General features: G+C 47.0%; 1 protein-coding gene across 1 annotated transcript in view; it reads right to left on the bottom strand.

The window, feature by feature from the left end:
* Positions 1-312: 312 nt before the first annotated feature.
* Styxl2 (serine/threonine/tyrosine interacting like 2) overlaps positions 313-22787 on the bottom strand; it is a 30009-nt gene continuing 7534 nt past the window's right edge. The window contains exons 3-6 of the mRNA XM_048421619.3: positions 14485-14579; positions 12619-12850; positions 9638-9855; positions 313-3543 (exon numbers count right to left, since the gene is read on the bottom strand). Coding sequence (XP_048277576.3) covers positions 779-3543; positions 9638-9855; positions 12619-12850; positions 14485-14579 — 3310 coding nt within the window. The 3' untranslated portion in view covers positions 313-778. The remainder of the gene's footprint in view (positions 3544-9637; positions 9856-12618; positions 12851-14484; positions 14580-22787) is intronic.

The following is a 22787-nucleotide window of genomic DNA, read 5'->3' as shown; positions in this document are numbered from 1 at the left end:
TCTTTTCGTCTCTCTTCCATGCTTGCTTTATTCTACACTCACTCTACCTCATCTAAGCAAACTCACTCTCTATTTCCTTAGTTTCTTCTGTTTCCCTCAAAGGTTTTCTAGTATGTCCTCTGGCTGATTGTATGATAGCCTAAGCCCTTTATCATTTTCTTTAGAAATGAGATACCCACGGTGTTGTTCGACAACACAGCTTTCATGGAACACAGCAGCGCATAGGTGTGGCCGTCTCCTAAAAACCCAGTTGCATCTTTTCAAATGAGGGTCCTTTAACAACCAGAGTTAGAAATGACTGGAATGAGGAACTGTTTGACAACATACCGATTTAATGCAGATCCAGAACATAGAAAAGAAACCACCACAGCTGAGCATTGCAGGGAGGGGTCAGACCTACGGCAGAGTAGATTACCTGGGTCTCCTTACAAAACCTCTAAAATAGAACTGCGGTCTGCATATACAGTCTTCCTCGATGACTGTCCAGACTGGCTTCTCCGCTCTGCAATGGACATTTTCAAACACAGAAGGAAAACTTTGAAAGTTTAGAGGGCTTTGGGTGACAGCGTCAGCCAGTCCATAATTTGGGCGTCACATGGATGGCTCTTCTTGCTTCTCCCTGCTACTGTATGCCCAGGCCCTTTCTTCTTGGACACTTGCATTTCTGCGTATCTGGAAGATCCTGTCTACCGGCTCAACCCTTGGCCGGCAGTAGTAAAGTGCCCCATGTTAAGTTGAATGGCTTCTTCCTGTGTTCCCAATGTCTCCACTGTGGGCCTTATTCAGTGCAGTCCTCCCTTCTCCTCTGTAGTTTAGTTCTGGTTTCTTCTTGCCGCCGTCTCCAAGCAGCGATGATGGCTTCATCGTCCATTTCTTCTTCCTCTTGTCGGTTTGTACTTCTCCGATACTGGGACTGCCGGCCAGATGCAAACCTCCCTTCCTCTCTGCAGTCTGTCCTCTCTTTCTCTCCCTCCTCTTCCGACCTCATGAAGCTCTTGGAAAATTTCCTCTTGGCTCCAAACTCAGCGAAGTCTGACTTAGATGACTCTTCCACATCTTCCCAGTCCCTGGGCCTGGTCCAATTTGGACGTCTTGGTCCTGGGGACTCTTCCCCGTCGGAGGGCTCGGGCGTCCGGCGGAAGAAATAGGGCTCTGGGCTCTCCTCGCGGGAACTCGCGGTCTCGCTGAATGTGGACCTAGAGAACTTGTGAACTTCTCTGCCCTCTTTGGTGGTGGAAGATGAGACCCGTGAGGTGTTTCTCACGGCGTTGCCGTCTGCTTCGTGGAAGGAGGTGTCCTGTTCCTCTGACCGGGATTTGGAGAACTTGTAACTGCAAGATTTAGACTCGGTTTCTCGGAGCATTGAAGACCTGGTGTACCTCCCCCTGGAGCTTCCAGACCAATCACTTTGGGGAGGAGACTTTTCTTCCGTTCTGAGGCCGCTCAGCCACGTATTAATATTGCTATCCATCTCGTTGCCAGCTCTGTGGCCGTTTCTATAGAGATCGGAGACGGCCAGGGAGGAGGAGGTGTCTGTTTCAGGTTTCTGGGAATTACTGCGGGAGGAATACCGGAAACTTCCGATGGCACTGTCTGTGTCCTCATCTCTGTCACCCACGCCGCTGTCCTCATCATCCTTGGCCTTCTTCTTCTTGAACAGGGAGCTGCGCTTGTTGTCTGAGGCCAGCTTCTCCATCTTATACTCAGACATCTTCTCCTGCAGCTCCATTTGCATCTCTCGCTCCTTCCGGCCGAGCTCCTTCAGGTCCACGTTGTCAGCAAAGAGGCTGTAGATGGGCTTGCTGGTTCCCCTCACTCTGTTCCCACTGCCTTCTGCCCCGGAGGTCAGTGAGCTGGTGGAGGACAGCACGGACTGCACATCGGCGCTAGGCCTCACCTGGCTCTGAGGCGGTAAGCAGCCACTTAAGGAGGAGCTGAGCATGGAGACCTGGTCCTCCCGCAGGCAGCTGGCTGCTGGCGCCGCCTTCATACTTGCGACAGATGGCGAGCGGGACAGCAAGAGCATTTCATTTTGCTTCTGGGCCAGGGTTTCATTGACGACGTTGGCAATCCAGTTTTGGATACTGGCAATGGAAATGGTGTCTCCGGGCCCCACTGGCAGGTTAGGCAAGGGCGTGGTGGGCGTGTTGCTTGCAGGCTGAGACAGGTGAGAATGGTGGCTCTGGGTGCTGAGTACTGATGCTGTGTCCCCATCTGCACTGACCGAGGGGGCTGCAGACCAGAACGCAGACAGGGGGATGCTCCTACTAGCCGCACTGTCTGCCTCCCAGCTTCCCATGGACTGACTCTCTTCCAGCGTCTGCCTGCTTCTCTCTAGTAACTCCAGTCTCCGTTGCCTCTTCTTGGCCAAGGCCGCATCTTCTCCCCTGCTCATCTCTACCACCTCCTCCTTGTTCTCACTGCCCACCTTTTTCTGGTGCTTCAGCTTCCAGGCCTGGTAGGCTGTCAGGTTGACATCAGAGAGGCTTGTCTCCCCGGCTGCCTCTTCGGCACCATGCTCACTGCTTCCATCTCCCACCTCTGAGTCTTTCTTGTGAAATCCAAACTGGATTCTCTTAACCCGCCACCTTTCTAGGGCGGTGAGCTTGTCCTTGTTCCTGCTGCAGAAGTTGTAGAAGGAGCTGGCCTCGGACAACACGCTCTCCTCATCATCCTCTCGAACCCTGCCCCCTGCCTCTGAATCCGTGTCCATCTCCTCCCTCTTGCTCCTGGAGTGGTACTTCCGCGCAGCTTCCTTCTCAATCTCAAGCAACCTCTCATTCCACATGTCCCAGGTGCTCTCTGAGGACTCAGAGTCGGAACAGCGTCTTCCGCTGCGGCTTTGGCTGCTCTTCTCCAGTTGCCGCTTCAAGACCTGGATGTCATGGCTGCTTACGCTCTCTGAGACGCTGCTCTCGCTCAGGGTGTGCCTGCGCCTTCTGCCGGCATAGGAGCGCTCTTCCTCCTCTTCCTCCTCCCGACTCCACTGTCGGTGCCCTTTGCTTTGGTACCTCTCATTTCGGCTCTGCCACTCCTGGATTATCCTTCCCACATCCCCATCCTCACAGTCGTCCTCATCCTGGGCAGAGGAGGCAGAGCAACTTCCCTTTCTACGCCCAGCAGCCTCGCCCTTGGGGAGGCCCTGCCCCTTCTTCCACTCCTCACACAGCTTCTCCTCTTCCTCTTCATCAATGAGGGTGACTGGCTTGGATACCCGGCTGGCCTTCCCCAAGGAGGAGCCACTCAGGTGGCTGGTGGCATCGTCTTCTTCTTCCACCATCAGTGAATTTACTCTAGCCCCCAGTGTGCTCCCAGCATCCTCCTCAGGCTCCTCCTCACCATCCTCCTCTTCCCTCTCCTCCATCAGCTTCTCATTGAGCTCCCGCAGCTGTTTCAGGAAGCCGTCATTGGGGTAGATAGCCCGCTTTCTGCGCACGGTCATCAAGGCTTCCAGGATGGCCATGTTGTGGAAGATCATCAGGTAGGCGACTACCAGCACTGCTGACCTGCTGATCCCCATTTCACTGCTGACCAGGACTTTCCCTAAAGGCAAAATGAGCACAAGAGGCAATGACACAATTGCTCAGCTTCCTTGTGCTGTTTTTCTAGTGTGTTCTTTTGATGTGTTGACCCCTGGCTGTTTGCTTTGACTCTGGTGTTCATCCCTGCTCAAATCACACAGGCACCTGTCCCACAGACATTGGACGGCGCGTCCCCACTGCTGTCACTTCTGAAACACGGGGGTCCATTTCTACTTTCTCCCCCAAACTCTTCCTCATTCAAGGAAAAGGAAAAGAAGTTAGGAGGCAGAAGATAGGCACAAAAACCCCCTGGAAACTTCTCTTTACAGCATCCTAGATCATCTGACCATGATTCCCATTATCTGACCTCTGCAGGATGCTGACAGCAATAGGAACTCACTGGCTCACAAATCCACCCACCTCCCTCCATAGTAGACTGTCTAATTTGTGGAGAATTCTTTCATATATCAAGGTAAGGAATAACCTAGAGCAATAGGCATCCAGGGCTTCTACACTGACATTCTGGAGTCAACAGCAAATATATTTGGATGACCAGACCCTTTGTACAAAGGCCTTTGCAAAGATCACCATCACGTTTGGTTTCTTCCTGGTTAATCTGAGTCTTTTAAGCATTCCTCTCATGACTACAGACACTCCCCTCCAAACATTAAATGGAAACATTGACCTTAATAGTTTTATTATTTTTTTATGAGGAGTTTGTTTTCAGAATGGAACAAGCTATTTCTGGTTTGGACAACTTACATAGAGTAGGGTGGTTCCCAGTTCACTTGTTGTGGACACCAAGGCTTCACTTATGCCACCAGTACTATACTCACCTTTTACTATTATAATGAAATACCCAAGGCAGGTTACTTTATAAAGAGAGTAAGTTTATTTTTTGCTTATGATTCATAATTCTCAAGGTGCATGGTCTAGAGGCAGTATCTAATGACAGCCTTCCTGCTGGTGGAGTCCTGAGGCACACCACAGAGTAAAGGACAGAAAGTGTGTGTGTGTGTGTGTGTGTGTGTGTCTGTGTCTGTGTGTGTGTGTCTGTGTCTGTGTGTGTCTGTGTGTGTCTGTGTCCTCATTTCTGTCTCCTAAGACACTACCAGGATTGGATCATGAGGGCTCCCCCTAATGACCTTATCTAACCCTCATTGTCTCCTAAAGCTGCATCTTCAAATGCTACAGTTGGATCAGGTTTCCACCCTCTTATTATCTCAAAAAACAGGGATCAATTTTCAGGTCAGGAAGCCCTAGGAGGGACACGCAAAGTGTTTAAACCATAATGTTGTTTGCAGTGTGGACAGACAGGTCAAATAATGATCATAAATTCTCCTATATCAACTGAAATCTATAAAACAAACAAACAAGCAAATCCACCTGCTACTAAGTCATGTTTCTCATCTTATAGTATGTTTTAAGCATGAAGGTAGCATTGCAAATCCCTACTGACGCTCTTGGTCTACGCAGTCTGTACTTCCAGCCCACAGAAGCTTCCGAGAGAAAGGCTGTACCATTCAGCAGACATGTTGTCCCCTGGCCTCCCCGTCTGCTTTGCATCTTTCATAAATGTGACAGACACTCTGTCAGTACCTTCATTCTAATGGCTGCTTAGAATGCAGCCTGAGACCCCTGGAGACCTTCCTCCTGGCTCTCATCAATCTATTTGCCAACAGCCTTTGGAGATGTTTGCTAAATCGGCAGGAGTCCTATCTGATAATACGAATAGGGAATGATTCTTTTGTTATCATATCTTTGCGCCAGTGAGGCCATGTCTTTGTCACAGGGGAGGTCAGAGACTGGGACTGGAAAGGGCCCAGGGCCTAGCAACGCTGCTAGTGTCGGGAGCCAGCAGCCACTAGAGGGAGGTAAGTGAGTAGAGTCAAAATGATGAAGGGCTCTGATTTTCATTTTAGCCCTTCCTACCACACCTGTGCCTCACAAGGACCTTTTCTTAACCCTCTGTCCAGGTCACAACCTCCTGCTGTTAGTATCAAGATCCCAAACTCATCCCTTGACAGGCCAGCTCACTTTCAGAATATTACTGCCTCATCTTTCTCTTAAGGACATCGGTCCTGTTTAGACCCATCTGGCATAGAGCAGGTTTGGAGTGGGTGCAAGGCTTCCTATGCTGTGCTCTTGTCTCCTGGGAGTCCTCTGCAGAACCTCAGGGATGCAGCCTGAAGGACAAGGAGAGGAGGCTGAGTTGGGCTTTGGGGCTTCTACTCGCTTCATCTAAAGCAAGAACAGGTGTTTTCTTTTTTCTCTATCGCGTGCAATGCCCCGGCAAAGGGAGCACTTGGGACAGAGCTTGCCTCGTATTTGGGAGGACCTGGGTTTGAACCAGAGCAGCAGGAAAGAGGCACTGAGCACAACTCCAGGAGCACCCTCAATAATGGAGTAAAATTATGCTATTGAAGCAAGGTAGGAATACAGGGGAAGTTATGGGGACACGGGAATGAAAACGAGCCCACGTTGGAGCCTCTCGCCGGTGGAGGGCAAGCGTTCCAGCACTGTTCACAGTACTGTGAAGGTTACATATAACGAGAGCCTTCCTTTCATACATGGACACTTTATGTTAAAATAGCCGCGACCTGGGTTTAAAAGCTGAATGTATACGACCTGGAATAGGTTTCGTTGCTCTCCCAGACATTTTCTGGGGTCTCTAACAAATCTGTTCACTTTGTTTATAGTGAAGACACTTAACTTCCTGCCTCCCTGGGATCTAGAGCTTTGCCTTATCAACCACAATCCTGCTGGCTCCTCTTCAGGAACCACCCTGTGATCTCATTTAGGCTAGCAACCCTTTAAAGATAATAGCTTCAGAACCCGACCGGAACAGTGTGCCTGGCTATTGTAAAAGGCAGCCGAGTGCCACTCTGTCAGAGCGGCCAATGCCCGTGCTCTCGGGGGCGCCTCACTTTCTTCTCAAGCTCCCCTCTTTCTAGCAACCCCTGTTTTGAAATGTGTTAAAAATGGCTTTTAATAAACACCAAGTCTGCTTCATAACAGCTCATCCCGAAATTCTTTTGTGTCAAGGATCCAGTTTTACCTCAGTGGAGAGCGCCAAAAGATTAAGGGAACTCCTCAGGCCGATGCGGGTAACCGCGTGGAACTGTGCCTCTCTCTCCCTGCCACCGCTGACAGGATAAAAACTTTCTGTCAGTAAAATGGCTCCAGGAAGGTGGCCAATGTACACAGTCATCACTTTGTTTAGCAACTGGGCTGATTGGTGGGTGGAAGGACCCTCTGGATAAGGGTGCTGCTTCAAAGATTAGAGAATGCTACTGGAGACCGCGCAAGGCTTGAGTACGACCGTGTCTACACCCTTTCTACCCCTCAGTGTGTGTGTGTGTGTGTGTGTGTGTGTTGTGGATTTACACTGTATCCTCCTACCCACCATAACTCCCCCTTTCTTCAGAACATACCTCTCCACACCCTAAAGAAACAAGCACTTTCCCAGAAGTCATCCCAGCTGCTGTTGTTGACGGAACTCGGGTGGCTAGAAGAGGGACCAGGGCAGACCAGACCACGGAATTTGGAGATGGGACTAAAGTAGATAGTACCTAATGGCAGTCTTCTGTCTGACATAGAGGGAGAAAGGAAACAGAAACCAGGAGTCCCGAGAATGTCTAGTGCCTCCCTCAGGCCATGTTGGGGTCCTGTCTTGAAGTTCTTTCCCGTGTCTCCTGGCAGCTTGGCTTCAGCACAGTGCTTTTCCGAGGAGCTAGAACTGGTTTTGCAATTACTAGCAAAATCCACGTCCCCACCCCTGTATGCGTGCATCATATTTTTTTTATTTCTTGAGATACGGTTTTGGTTTGTAATGGTGCCTGGTTTGATACTTGCTATACAGCTAAGTTTGGTTTGGAAGCCATGACAGTCCTTCAACCTCAGCCTTCCATGTGCTAGGACTACACACATTTGCCATGACCTTGGGCTAAGAGGGTTTTATTATTACACAGAGGCAAAGCCAGAAGACCTGTCTAGGAGCCTCGACATCCCAGGCTGTAAAATGTAAACAGCAACACCCCATCATGGGGTCACTATGCTGGGTGAACAGCAACACCCCACCATGGGGTCACTGTGATGGGTGAATAACAACACCCCACCATGGGGTCACTGTGATGGGTGAATAACAACACCCACCATGGGGTCGCTGTGCTGGGTGAATAACACCCCATCATGGCGTCACTGTGATGGGTACTGGTGTTCCTTCCTCTAGTGCATTCTAGAGCAAAGGAAAGAAAGGCTCTGGGGAATTCGGATATTCACTTTTCTGCCTCCGAGTGGGAGCTACCTGAAGGAGGCAGCCACCGCCTCTGCACAGTACCTGTAGGAGGTAGTGATTCAATGCTAGAATGGGCACAGGAGAGGCTCTGGCAAGGTGGGCCCTGGGACTCCCTGGGCAATGGCCAAAGGTTTAGCTTAAGCCAGGTGTTTTCAATCTGTAGGTCTCAACCCATTTAGGGGTTGTGTATTAGGTATCCTGCATATCAGATATTTACATTATGATTCATAACAGTAGCAAAATTACAGTTATGAAGCATCAATGAAATAATTTTATGGTTGGGGGGTCAGCACAACATGAGGAACTGTATTAGAGGGTTGCAGTGTTAGGAAGGTTGAGAACCATTGTCCTAAGCAGGCCTAATGCTCAGCTTTGCATTGGTGCATGAATCCTAGAAGTTAGGCGTGCACCCTCCATAAGCCTAGGGCAGGAGACTTCCAGTGCAGCATCCTCTTCCTCGCAGGCATGCTCTAGCTGTGACTCTAACTTCTGCAAAAGCTCCCTGCCTGCTACGGAATCCATGCTCTCCTGCCGTGATGTCCACATGTTGCATCCACAGCCCATGCTCTGTTTGCCTTCCAGCTCTTTCCAACAGGAGGCTGGCTCTTGGTGTGTGTGTCGGGGGGACAAAGGAGCAAAGCCTCTTTGCCAAAGACAATGATGCACTCAGTCCCCCATGGATGAAAAGACCTGCATTTTTAAAAGTAAGTTTAAGCTGGATGGGTAGCTCATATCTGTAATCCTGGTACTTAAGAGACTGAGGCAGGAGGATTACCTCAATTTGAAGGCCAACTTGGGTTACACAGTGAATTATAATACAGCTTAGGCTACAGAGTGAGACACTGTCTCTAAAACAAACACAAAATCCCAGGATTAAAAAAAAATCAAAAGGAAAAAATAGAAGAGAACTCTGTGTGTGTGTGTGTGTGTATGTGTGTGTTTGTGCAACATTAGCATTAGTTAAAAATAAGGCCACTGTGCTTCCTGGGGGAAATAGTCCTTGGGTAAAGCTAGCTTATCATGAACTACATGCCAGGCCTCGGTTCAGCAAATCCTGCACTCTTACCACCAGGATGTAGCCCTTGCAGGGACACAAACCTGTCATGAAGAAGTATGCAGAACTCTGGGGACTCCCATGGACTCTGGTCTGTTCTCACAAAGCCTCACACAGCAGCCCCAGTCCGGCTCCATTCCCTCCTTCTTGACCATTCTCCAAGGCAGAGGGAGTGACTTCTAGGTCATCAATCACCCTGAAGGCCTCTCATCCTATGGGCACCCTCATTTTGCCATTGTTGCTGTCCCTGTCAGGCAGTCCTTATGTACTGTGCTCCTCCAGCCCAGTCTTTTGATTCCTGCACACATCAAGCTTGGGCTTTTACACTAGCACTTCCCTTAGCCAAGATTGCCCTCCTGCTCCCGGCTAGCTCCTCTTTCCATGGAGCTTAAATGGCCTGTCCATAATAGCTCCCGCCCCCCTCAGGGAGCTAGCCTGGCACCCTCAGGGAGCTAGCCTGCCACTCCAGTGTGTCATTCTAGGTAGTTTCCACTTGCATGTACCATGGTTACCTCCCCCCTTCCCTCCTTCCTTCTTAAATTTCCCTTCCCCTCACTGCTACACCTCATGACAGTGCAGGAACAATGCTCACCACATGTCCGGCCCTTAATAATTGCCCCCTGGATGAATGATCATTCTTTCCTTTCTCAGAGAAAACCACCACATAAAGACAGATTTTCTCCAGGCAATCAGAAGGTTTCTGTAACATTTCCCATCTCCCCACTGGAGATTTTCAACAGCCCAGAGCCTGTAGGACCCCCTCACCTCTGTAGGTCAATAGCGCTTCATCAAGGAACTCGGCCGCCTTCCGGAAATGCTGGGAGATGTCCACCTCTGGGAAGTCATCCACCTCTATCCCCAGGTACTGGATCTCCAGGCCAGTGTAGAATTCAGAGCCCGTGTAAACACCTGTGCCGTGTGCAGCGTTCAGGATGTGGGTGATCCCCAGCCTCTTGAGCCGCCCCTTGTTCACAGCTACGCTCCTGGAGCAAGAGACAGGGCATGGTTAGCAGAGTCAGAAAGGTATATTGCTAGGGTGATAGGTCTCCCTGATCTGCCCCTTGTAGTCTGGGGTTCACTGCTAATGCCTTTCATAAAGAGAGGCCAATGCTTTGGGCTACAGCAAGATGGAGGAGAGACGGGGCGTTGGGCAAGGAAGCAGGGGGAAAGGAGGACAAGAGCATTATGATTGGAAATGTACATACATCAAAGCATAAAGGGGGCATGAAAAGTAGCATAAAGGGGGCATGAAAAGTAAAAGTAGGGGCCCAGAAAGATAGTTCAGTGGTTAAGAGCACTGGCTGTTCTTCCAGGGGACCCTGGTTCTATTCCCAGCACCCACATAGTGGCTAACAACCATCTATAACTCCAGTCCCAGGGGATCCAACACCCTCTTCTGGCCTCAGGCATGCACAGATGTTCATGCAGGCAAAACATGCATACAAAAAATTTTTTTAAAAACAGTAAATAAAGAAAAATTAGAGGTCTTGTACTCTGGTATCACACACGGCATTCTTCCAGATCTCCTCACACACATCATTTTATTTTATCCTTATCATAAACTGAAGAAGTAGAAGGGGCAGTTTTGTTCCTGCTTGAAGATTACAAAAATGAATTCAAGAACTTTTACTCAAGGTTTGAAAGGAGAAAACGATCAAGCAAGACAGTGTTCAGGACTCTTCCTTTTGTAACTGAGTAAGTAGAGCTCAATTTGAAGAGCCCCTGAGGACAGCTTTGCTCAAAGAGCTGCAGAGGCCTTTAGCTGGGGACATCTGGAGCTGTGTGGTGACCATGAAATAAATACTTCTGGACCTGCATATCTGGTTAAAAGTCACTTAGGGCTTGATGATCTGGAAATCAGTTTCTGGGCAACTGATCATTGCATGATGGAGTGATGGAGTATAAGACCTAGTGTACAAAGCTCTTTCCACATTGCCTGCCCCAGTGATGTGGTCAGTCCTTCTGTCTATGTGTTGCTTTTATTGGTTAATGAATAAAGAAGCTGCTTTCGGCCAGTGGCGGCTTAGCAAAGTATAACCAGGCTGGAAGATTATATATATATATATACATGGAGAGAGAGAGAGAGAGAGAGAGAGAGAGAGAGAGAGAGAGAGAGAGAGAGAGAGAAGGTGGAGTCAAGGAGACATGCCATGTAGCTGCCAAAGGGGAAAGACACGAGTTGCTAGCTGGAACCTTGCCAGTAGGTCACAAACCTTGTGGTAAAATATAAAATAATGAAAGTGGGTTAATTTAATATGTAAGAACTTTCTAGGAACATGCTGTAGTGATTGACAAAACAGTGATTTAATTAATATAGTTTCTGTGTGGTTATTTCGGGGCTGAGCAGAAGGGAACAAACAAGTGACTTCCTACAACAAATTGGTGCCCAACATGGGGCTCAAACCCATGACCCTGGGATTAAGAGTTCCATGCTCTATCAACTGAGCTAGTTACAAGTTGTTATGGATAATGGTCAGGAAGAAAGCTAAACAAAGGAGATTAGATTCAGAGTTCTTGTTTTTGGAAAAAAAAAAAGGGGGGGAGTGCTGTGGGACAATAATTTTGTACTCTATAAAGATTTATCAATTGTATTGCTTTAATAAAATGCTGATTGGCCAGTAGCCAGGCAGGAAGAATATGTAGGGTGACCAGGCGGGAAGTAGAGGTGGGGCAATGAGAACAGGAGAATTCTGGAAAGAGGAAAGGGTCAGTCTGCAGTCATCACCCAGACATAGAGGAAGCAAGATGAGAATGCCTCACTGATAAAAGGTACCAAGCCACGTGGCTAACACAGACAAGAATTATGGGTTAGTGTAAGTTATAAGAGTTAATAAGAAGCCTGAGCTAATAGGCCAATCTGTTTATAATTAATGTAGACTTCTGTCTGTTTCTTTGGGACTGAACGACTGCAGGACTGGGTGGGACAGAAACCTCAGTCAACATCCCAGGGCCCAAACCTCTGTCCTTCAATTCTTGCTCTTTGGGTAATTGCATTAGGAAGATATCTCATTAAGTAACCAATACTTCAGCAAAAATTAGTTTCTGGTCTCAATTATGCACTGACAAGATCTTGAAGAGATGAACTGTGAGAACTGTTTTTGATATTGCTCCAGAAACCACTGATTAACTTGAAACCAAATTTTCTGATCAGAAAAACAGTATCTGGGATATCTGTATATATTTGAAAGAAACCCAGAGAAAAGAGTAAAACTGGCTCTTAGGTACTATTACCATTCTCTCACATTTCTTTCTAACCTGAGGCTTCTGAGAGTGTGTTCATATGTACACACACACACACACACACACACACACACACACACACACACAAAATCTAACCAGTATCATGCCATCACAATACACTCTTCTTTTACTATACTGCATACATTTTCATATATTGTTAAGCATGTATGTACACAGGCACCGTCAGTAGCTCTTAGTGTTCTCTTGTCTGGTTATTTAGAGACGTGGTGGGGTGGTGGAGGTGATGGAGTTGGCAAGCACCCACGTCAGGAAGCTCCTGGAAGGCCAAGGCTGTGCTGGAGAGCACGGATGGGCAGGAGGTGGATGTGGTTTGGGGATCTCCATGTGTAGGGTGATAGACTTTCTCCAATGTTGGCCTGGGTGAGCGGTCAGGCAGGCACCAATTGATGGAAGAAACTGTGTGGGCATTGGGTGAGCTAGAGGGATTCCATCTCAGGGATCAGCCAGAGGAGGACAGAGGGCCAGGTCTCTGTGGTCACACTCACTTCTCAGCTATGAAGACGTTGGGCCAGACCTCATCCACCTCATTCCGAGGGGCCTCTTGACGGTCCTGGATCAGTGCCCGCTGCAGGTCCAACACGCAGGGGGTGTTGAACAGGCTTTTGTCATCCATCTTCTCCCTGACTCGGTTGTACAGGTCTTCCACCAGCAGCTGCTCGGCAGACTCCAGCATGCCTGGACACTCAGTGTCTGCTCTGAGACCCCGAGGCTTGAGTTCTAGAGGGACACGTGGTATTTGGATCAAAGAGTTAGCAATGCCACAGCCTTCCCTGCCCCTCGGAGAGTCTGGGCCAGCTTGCTACCTGGACCCTGGCACAGATGGAGTACCAGGAGGATCTGCCAGGAAGGATTTACTTAGGACTCAGGAGGACCATAATGGTGATCTAGACTTGGGATCAGGATCCACTACAGGTGGCTGTGGGGGAGAGGAGAGTCAAACTGGTTTCTGTCATTCACTTCTTTGTCTGTAAAGCTGGCTGATAAACTTTTTTTACCTAAGTGTCTGGGTACACAAAGTGTGTCTGATTCATGCCTTCAACTCCCACGGTGCCTAGTACAACATGGACGGTCACGAGTGTTTACTAAATGAATGAATGAATGAATGAATGATGTTCTTTCCTAACATCGTCCACCCCATCACATCTGGAGCACAGATACTCCTGGGAAGAGTCCAACTGTCATGAGTCAATTATGAGACACTACCTTCTGAGAAACATTTAATGTGCTTATCTGTCTCATTCTCTATGGGTTCCCTGCTCTAGAACTCACGGGCCTGCAACTCTCACTTGCCTGCAGTTCTCATCCGCCCGTGGTTCTCATCTGCCTGTGGTCCTTACCTCCTCGCTTCCAGGAGGGTGGGGAGTATGATCTCTTGAACCTGTCTCAAGCCAGGACCCACAGCCTTTTTGACAAAATGTCAGAAAACTCAAATTCTAAATGAGTTCAAATTCCAGCTACCTGAGCCCTCTGTCACCAGTAATGATGCCTTACTTTGGACAACCCCATCAGAAGTGAGGCAGTCACCTGGAAAGGTCATAGGAGAATAGAAAAGAGCAAAACTGTGAAAGAGGATTGGCCCAAACTTCGATTAGGATGGGTATCCCTGACTATAATCTGAGCAGAAATATGAACATCGCTACCTATGTTACTTCCCCCAATTTTCCTCATGCCAACCTACCCGAGCAAGTTAAAATTTTAAAATAACTGTTTGTTTGTTTAGTTTTTTGGGGTGTGGGGGGCATATACACCCTGGTGTATATGTGGAGGTCAAAGGACAACTTGCAGGAGTTGGCTCTTTCCTTCCACCATGTGAGACCAGAGGATCGGATCCAGGTCACCATCCTCCATGGCGCGCACTCATCCACTGAGCTGTTCCACTGGCCCCACTTTATCAGCTTTTAAAGATCGTTGGAAGATTATCCTCAAGCAGAGTGGATACAGATCTAAATGTAAACATCTCTTTGAACAGAACTCTCTGGGCTTTCCTTATTCCTACCGATGTCTTGGGCCTTTAGGTTTGTGTCTATTACAAGCCCTACACACCCAGCCCTACTCTCAGCCCCTTGAAGCTAACAAAGAACCAGAACAGACAGCTCTGAGATCAGAGTGGAGTTGCTTCCCTCCATGACTGTGGCCTAGAGAACCATTCACATGGTATGGGATTATTTCCACCTTGTCCCATTAAAGTTATTGAGGTGAATTTAGTCAACCTGCTTCTGCCACATCTGCTCTCTTCAACGTGATGGGCACCACTGGACAAACATGGCTGCCCTTCAAATCCCGCCCCCCCCCCAAGAGTCTTCAGATGCTACCAGGTCCTCCCTCTGACCACTGGTGTGCCAGTTTATTACCTTCATTGATGATCTGTTTGGCAGCCACAGCCGAGGAGAGATGGATAGGCTCCATGAAAATGCTTTCAGTTTCTGCATCCGAGACCACTGAGTACCTGAGAAAGGGGGAGTAAGCTCAGCATTGTGTGCATGAAGGCATTCCAACAGTAGAAACCTGTTCTGATTTTACCTATATGTGGTAAACAATGAGAGATGGGAGGGAAGCCCTCACTGTGTTTTGAGGATGATGCATGATAGCTTGGGTACCTGCCAATTCCTATCTGAGTTATCACCTCTGAGTCTGGGTTGGCGTGAAATGATGCGGAGTATATGTCTACGGCTAGAGGGCTGACTCTAAGGCTCCACTCTCTCAGATGTGCTAATGTCCATCGCCCCGCACCCTGCCATCAGTACTACTGAGAATGTCACCGTATGTGCCTCTGCAGGAGTTTGCAGGGGTGGTGGCCTGGACAGACTGCCACCGTTCCCTCCATCCCCAGCACCTTCTCCTTGCTTGAGAGGAGACAGGTGGACAGTGGAGGTAAGGAGAAATGCCACAGGTGTGCTCAAGTCCCGGGTCCTTCCTGATTCTGAACTCAACGGACCAAGGATCAGGCTGAGTCCAAGGAATTAATAAAGTAACATGGGTAAATAGCAAAGCTATTTCTCAAAAGAAATCAATGGAGGCATAAACAGGAGTACGAAGGAGCGTGGAGAATTAGGGCAGAGCAAAGGTTAGGACCCCTGTAAAGTTCACTAGTGAACTCCACTCTTGTTGAGCTCTGTTTTCCAGGTATTAGTTTTCCTCTCCCATCTAGTCCTACCGTTGGAGACAGAGTGGTTTAAAAAGTGAGGAGACTCAGTGGATAGCATTTCTGGGTGCCTTCTGGGGATGTCCCACCAGGTGAAGTGAACTGTTACTCTTGTTTTACAGATGGAGACATGTGATCAGAGAGCTCAAGAATATTGTCCAGATGGTAGAGTGAAGACACCAACAGGGCAGCACTTGAGGTCTAGTCTTGTCCTCAGCGCACTGATACCATCCAGGCTGCAATAGCGAGATGAATCCATCGGAAAAGGCAGTGACAGCTGGGATCCCAGGCCCGACAGTGGACACAGGAAAGTATTTTAGAAAACACTTGTGAGAATATGCATAGAGAGATGGATTTAAGGTGAACAAAATTGAGCTGAGCAGAATCTAGCTGAATTGAATGGGGGCAAACTTCAGATAAGCTGGAATGGAATGAAACTGGATTGATTGCCAGAAAAGCTGTCTTGTAAGCACCTGTGGCATGGGAGTACAACGTTAGGAGACTCATGTGCTTGGTGTCAGCTAGTCAAGTCAAAGATGCCTTGCTCAAAGAAAGAGGGAGCCTGTGACTCTACCCAGAATGTGACCAGATCCGCCCATGCAGCCCAAGGAACAGCACACTGTGGCATTATAATGCATAATTCCTGGGGACTTTCCAATAACAATGGGTCATTGAGGTCATTCCTATTTTAGCTTCCTTATGGACAAGTACTCCTTATGAACAGAAAGTATATCTTCAAATATATATGATTTCAGAATCACTATGTAAAAGTAAATGTTCCCCAGAGGCTCATATGTTTGGACAGCTGGATCCTAGTTGGTGGTGCTGTTTTGGAAAGTCATGGAATTTTTGTGATGTGGAGCCTACCTGATAAAAGTAGGTCATTAGGGTAGGCCTTGAAGGTTGTACTTCTCTCAGGTTCTGGTCTAGCACCTTCTGTTCCTTAGTCTACGATGAAGAAGCAGTCTTTGTATGCTTTAATGACCAAGGATAGGCCTGCTTCCACAGCTAATTTTTCCTGTCATGATAGATTGTCATTGGTTCAAAACTGTCAGCCAAAATAAAACTCTTAAGTTGTTTAGTCAGTTATTCTGTTATAGTGCCAAAAAATAAGTAATATAGAAAATTGGCACCAATAAAATGGCATTATTTCTGTGATTCAACCTGACCACATGGCCTTTACAATTGGCTTAGGATATGCACTATGAGTGGAAAAAAACCTCTGTAGTGCTGAGAGAGCTTAATGGGCCGCCCTGGTGGGAGTTCAGAAGACTAGACTTGCTGAGAGAAATGAGGACAATGAAAACTCTGCTCATGTGGTTTCATATGGGAACAGGGATGATGTGGGCTATTTTGCTATGTTAAAGTTAAAACTTTTCTTTTTAATTAGACAGAAAAGGGGAGATAATGTGGGATGTCCTTCTGTATATGTGTTCCTTTTATTGGCTAATGAATAAAGCTGTTTCAGCCAATGGCTTAGCAGAATATAGCCAGGCTGAAAGAGATACAGAAAATGGGCAGAATCAGAAAGCCATGTAGCTGCCGCAGCTGTAGACACACTAGAACCTTGCCAGTAAGTCACAGCCATGTGGTGATACACAGATTAATAAATATGGGTTAACCAGAGATATAAGTTAGCAATATGCTTAAGTGATTGGCTAAGCAGTGATTTAAATAATATAGTTTCTGTGTGATTATTTTTGGAGTCTGGGTGGCTGGGAAATGAATAAGCAGTCTTCCAACAACACAGGGATTCTATTGGGGGTGGGGGTCATGCATATTGCAATACAGAAAAGAATCCAGGTGTATTTTGTCCAGGTCCTGATATTTTGAATTAAAAAGTAGTTGGCTAATTAATTTGACACAGTAATTTTGAGACAGTGGAACATGTAGGCTGTGGCATGGTTATTGTTTACTGATTTGGGCCAGATTTACAGTGAAAGTCCAGAGCAAAATCTGTGGACAGAAAGATTTGGAAAACATGCAATTTGATGAAGAAAGTAGTGTGAATAAATTAAACGTTTAAGATAAGGCAAATGCTGTGAAAAAGAGGTGATAGCGGTGCAAGAGGTTGGTAGAAGTAAAGGGGAAAGCTTGCTTTGCACTGGGATCACAGGAAAGGTCCCAGGAGAGAGAGACCCTGCACACCGAAGAAAACTAACTTCAAAGACTTTCATTTAAACAAGAATCACAAAAGAGATCTGGACAGAGAGAGCCTTCAGGTTTCCTTCAACAAGTAAGTGTTTCCCCTCAGTTCAGTCACTCAAGCACTCAGAGCCCACTGTAGCCACGGTTCATGGGAGCCTGGCTTTATCTTGACCAGAAAGCAGAATTCAATATCAACCACACGAGGCTGAAATAGTCAGCATGCAGAAGAACAGAACTATAGAGTCACACTGGCTTAACCCAAGGTGCCAGAGTAAACTATAAGGGCCAGGCCAGATACAGTGGGGTCAGATTCCCTGCAGGGAGCTCTGGTATGGGTTGGTGTGAAAGTGAAGCCTAAGCTGTAATAGAGACCCCAGAGTGCTGGAGATAGCAGGAACATTTAACATTTACTGAGGAAAGCTTCAGGCACCCAGTGGATCTGGCCCAAGAGAGAGTCCCTGTGTGCCGCAGAGAGTAGAGCAGTAGAGGCAGGTTTGCCCAAGCCCACTGGAGCCCATATAATGCCACTACATGCTCTCGATGCCACACATTGAGGTTCAGAGCTTAATATATTTCTTTCCCTTTAATTCTTTCACTAAGTATTCTGTATCAGCAAAGAGAAAAATAACTGATACAGGAGGGGAATGATTGTGGATTTTATTATTAGGTGAGAGAACCAGGGAAGTCTTTAGAAATTTCAATGCTTGATAAATAAAATAATAATAATAATAATAATAATAGCACCTAGTGAAGTAGGTACAGATTAGACAGTCTTTTTACCCGCCTCTAGCATGTGGGAAGTGATGAGTGATGTGACCGGATAAGTATTGGTAAAGACTGATGAACAGATGGGTTCCTGGGTGGATGGATGGATAATATTAGGCATAGGACAAAGTGTCTGCATCTCATCATGGGGATTAAACTCTGTGGTCTCTAAGGTCCTGACCTTTGGCCTTCTCTCCAACCTAAGTGCTTGCACTGAGTTCTCCATACTCTACTCTTGTCTGGTACTCCCAGTTTTCATAAAGTTTCCTCCTGCTATGGGACTTGGCAGATGCCCATTTTGGCAGCATGGATGCTCCCGGTCTTCTCCTTTGGGTTTCACTTCAACCATGCCTTCTTTAGAGAAGTCCTTCTTCTTTAGAAGAAGTCTTACAGCATATTCCTTCCCTTTGTGGCATTCCATCAAATGAAACCTGATATTTATAAGTACCTGCTGCCTAAGTTAGTCCATGCCCTCTGTATATGGCTGGATGTTTCGTGGGGCATTGTGTTCCAGAATCTAGGCAAGGGTTGGTTTGGCATACAACGAATGTGTAATAGATATTTTCTGACTCACAGACTGAATTTATCCTCAGTAGTACCACATTTAAGGAGACATGGCAGTTACCACAACAGGCAACAAGATATGCAACTGATCCAGGTATTTGCTACATGTGAGGCCCCAACAGCAAGCCAATCACAAAACCTGTGCTCTGGCTGTGTTCTGTCCCTATGTGCTCTCTGCCCTTCTGAGGACAAGTGATACACAGTCTCTCAGGCTTGTATTAACAATTAGATATTCATTTCCCATTCGGAAGGATTATCCTCAGGTTGTTTGGGTTAGACTGGGCAACAAGAGAATTTCTACAAGATATTTTATTCCATTTTTTGAATCAAGCTGTCTACAATCACTGCGTCCTTCTCTATTCTGTTTACTTGCCAATATTTCCCCACCCCCACCCTGAATACTGCAGCAAAATAGCAGTTTTTTACTTTTTGGTTTTGATCTGTCTTGGGGACAAGGCAGTGAGTGATTCATCTAGTTCCTCTAGCCAGATACCTTTCTGGATTATGAACTCAGGTCTTTCGGGAGATAGCGTCCCCTCCCTAGATTATGATATTTTCCCTGGGAGTCCTGAGCATGCATATATATATATATATATATATATATATTAGCCTAGCAATTTCCTCTGCATCGAAACACTTTCCTGATCACTCAGGAAGTAAATAACTTACAAGTCTCAGGAAATTCCCCAAACCTAAGATTCCACTGCCCCTACACAGGGTTATATAAATAATAAAGTTACCCAGGAGAAGAGACTCTCCAAACTGTAGAGATGACCTGCTCATTCATCTCATTTTGTGCAGAGAACTCCAGGGGTGCAGTTTTCACAAGTTGTCATCCATATTTGGGTGGACTTTTTGGTGAAGCAGCTGGCCCCACAAGTAACCTCACACCCATGATCCTGTAAGTAACCCCAATCAACTCGCTGATTTATCAAGCTAGACTTCAGCAGTATCTTTGGTCTGTCACTGGCTCCCTATCTGGGGTAAGTAGACACTTGTTTATGTCTTCCCCCAAAAAGCCACAGAGCACCATAAATGGAGTCTGACTCCCCCAAACCATCCATTTGAAAGAGTCATTGGTTAACAGTCCCCGCTGAATTTTCCAGCCCTAACCAAGCCCCTTAGTTGTTCTTCTGGCCTTTCTGACCATTCCAACTGATATCACAAGAAACAGATTATTTGAGTCTTGAGTTGAAAACAAGGAATTGAAATAAAAGTATTGTCTAAGTTCTTGAATTTTGTTAAACACAAAATTAAGAAATGAAAGCAGCATTATTCCAAGGGCTAAGAGATGAGTTTGGGCACATACTAAGGCATTTCTTGTATGACCCAAGTCAAAGTCATTGACAGACTTACATATGTTGTGGGTGTAAAGAACAACACAATAATGCCAACATGGGGGCAGGGCAACTCCAGCCTCTGTACTAGATCTGTGGTCATTCTGAGCACAGGGCTTACGGCAGTCTTGGTTTTCAAATACATTTCACAAAGTCACGGCCAGTATTAAAAATTTTATAATAGTATGAGTCATATTTTCATGTCAACAATATTTATACAGGGAGTTTTATTAATTATTTATCAATAACAGTATTTATACTGGTACTAATAAAATATTAATCATTTTACTTGTTAAGGGTCAGCTCTATGTAAAATGGTGTTTGGAGTGAACCAAACAAACCCGTGGTGAGGACTTTGGCAACACTGTGAGGATTATAAAGGCGTCTTCTTTGGGCAGCCGCTCGTTTCTCCTGCAGGGTCATCTGTCTTTGCTCCACTGTGGGCCTCCAGGACTCTGCACCCCCCCCCCCCTTTGGGCTTTCTCACATCTGTAATCTGACACCCACTGAAATTAACACAACCCATGTCCTCACTTGTCTGGCGTGGAAAGATGCCCCACAAGGAGTTCAACATGCAGTGCTGGTGGGATCTTGGTCTGGGCTCATTTCTCATAAACCATGGTCCTTTCAAATTGTGAGGATTGGGGCTTTTGTCTGTTTTTGTTGTTATTTTTGTTGTTGTTATTATTGTTGTTTTTCAAGACAAGGTTTCTCTGTGTAGCTTTGGAGCCTGTCCTGGAACTCACTATGTAGATTAGGCTGGCCTCAAACTCACATAGATCCTCCTGCCTCTGCCTCCTGAGTGCTGGGATTAAAGGTGTGAACCACCACTGCCCAGCTGTTGTTTGTTTTTTGACACCTGTTCTCGCTTTGTAACTCAGACTGCTTGACCTCTCTGTGTAGCCTAAACTAGCTTCAAATTCAGACTCCTCCTGCCTCCATTTCCTGAGTTCTGGGATTACAAGCATGTGCCACCACAGCCAGTTTTCAGACTTGGTTTCAGTGACTAACATACGAACTGAGGATGTCCTGAATGTACCTAAACTCTGAGACTCTGAAGAAAGATTTGAAATTAAAATTTAAAACCAAAAATGGCTGAGATTTATTCCCATTCCTGGATGTAAAGACTGAACTTGGCTAATGGATCAGCAAACAGAGGATCACCATTTTGGCAGCGTTGTCAGCTTCATAACAGGAAAACAAGAAAGGCAAAAGCAGATATCCCCCCTAAGTCTGTCCTTGGTTGCTCAGCATTATCTAGTGCAGGGTGTGGAATGCACTAGATAATATGGACACCGATATTTTTCTGAGTCCACTGCCATGAGGAAATAAGAACCAAACGGTCCTCGGACTGTTCTACCACAGACACGGTTTATGAAGTCTAATAAGGAGGGGTGCATGAAACTGAAAAAGACTTTGCATTCTGCAGAGACCCCAAACTGCAAGAAAAGAAGAAAGGAGAGAGAGAGAGAGAGAGAGAGAGAGAGAGAGAGAGAGAGAGAGGCCTGAACAGTGGCCCTGTTGATACTTGCAAGGTCAGTGAGATGACAGCCTTGAGGTTTTGATTTATGACCACATCTGTGCCTCAACCAGTATTCCTGAGATGGAGTGAGATGACACGCACACCCTGATTAGAAAGCAGCGAGGCTGGCTGTTCCAGGACAGGCAGAAAAAAAGAGGATCTAGGATCGATACATACCTCATCACGGGATCAGGAAGGCAGCGGCTAAAAGAGCCTGGAGGGTGAATTGCAAGAGAACAATAAAGGGGAGTTGATGGACTTCCTCACCCAGAGCCGGAGACTCGGCCGCTTTTTTTAAACCTGTGTTTTTCAAAATTGCAGACTATGACCCATTTGTGCAGCAGAAAGTCAATTCAGTGGGTGATGCCCCGTGTCTGAGGAAGGAAAAACGGAAGGGTAGAGGTAGGGAGTGAGGGAAGAGGATGGGGGAGGGGGAGCGGACACCACCATTCCATGTAAGGATAAGGGTGGTTTGGGAAGACATTTTAAATTGTATATGTATAGTGCAGACATTGGGTTGTGATATGAAGGGTTTGTTCTATTGCAGATTATAAACAGTGGAGTTTGAAAGCCAATGCACTAAAGCAATTGCCAGGCAGCCTAGTGACAGAATGGAGCGGTGATGTTCCCACCGGACCCACCTGCAGCTAATCACTTTCAGCCAGCACGCCCCTTGCAGATGAAAGAGGGGCAGAGTCTCAGGAGGAGGGGTGCCCTTTTAGATTTGGCCTTTGTGGGCAATGCCAGGTCCACACTGATAGGGGAGAAGTGGGCAGAGGTTCGTGTGCACCCTGATTTCTTCAGGTAGCTAGGGGGTAAAATGGAGATTATGGGCGAGGGAGAAGCCCTCAGTAAGTTACTACACTGGACAGAGGTTTCCATTTCACTGTTAACTCGTGAATTCCTAGGAAAATCTGCAGGCTTTTCCACCCTTGGAGAGTTTGGTTCCCAGGGGCTGTCTTGGAACCTAAGGTGCTCTATGCCAGGGTCCGCCTCAGTTAGAAATGGAGGTTTCCGTGCCTATTCATTATCGACATTCTTTGGTCAGGCTCTTAGGTCCCCGGATGAGGTGCAATGTGGAGACTTTCTGCTGGTACCACAAGCACACTGCCCATCAAGACGCAGTTATAGTTGCCGTGCTGACAGCGGCCATTTGGAGCATGCGTTGAAGTGGTG

Source organism: Myodes glareolus, chromosome 5, assembly GCF_982192425.1.
Source record: "Myodes glareolus chromosome 5, mMyoGla1.1, whole genome shotgun sequence".
NCBI classification, from domain to species: domain Eukaryota; kingdom Metazoa; phylum Chordata; class Mammalia; order Rodentia; family Cricetidae; genus Myodes; species Myodes glareolus.
Note: the sequence above shows the minus strand (reverse complement) of the source record. Positions and strands in the feature narration are given on the sequence as shown.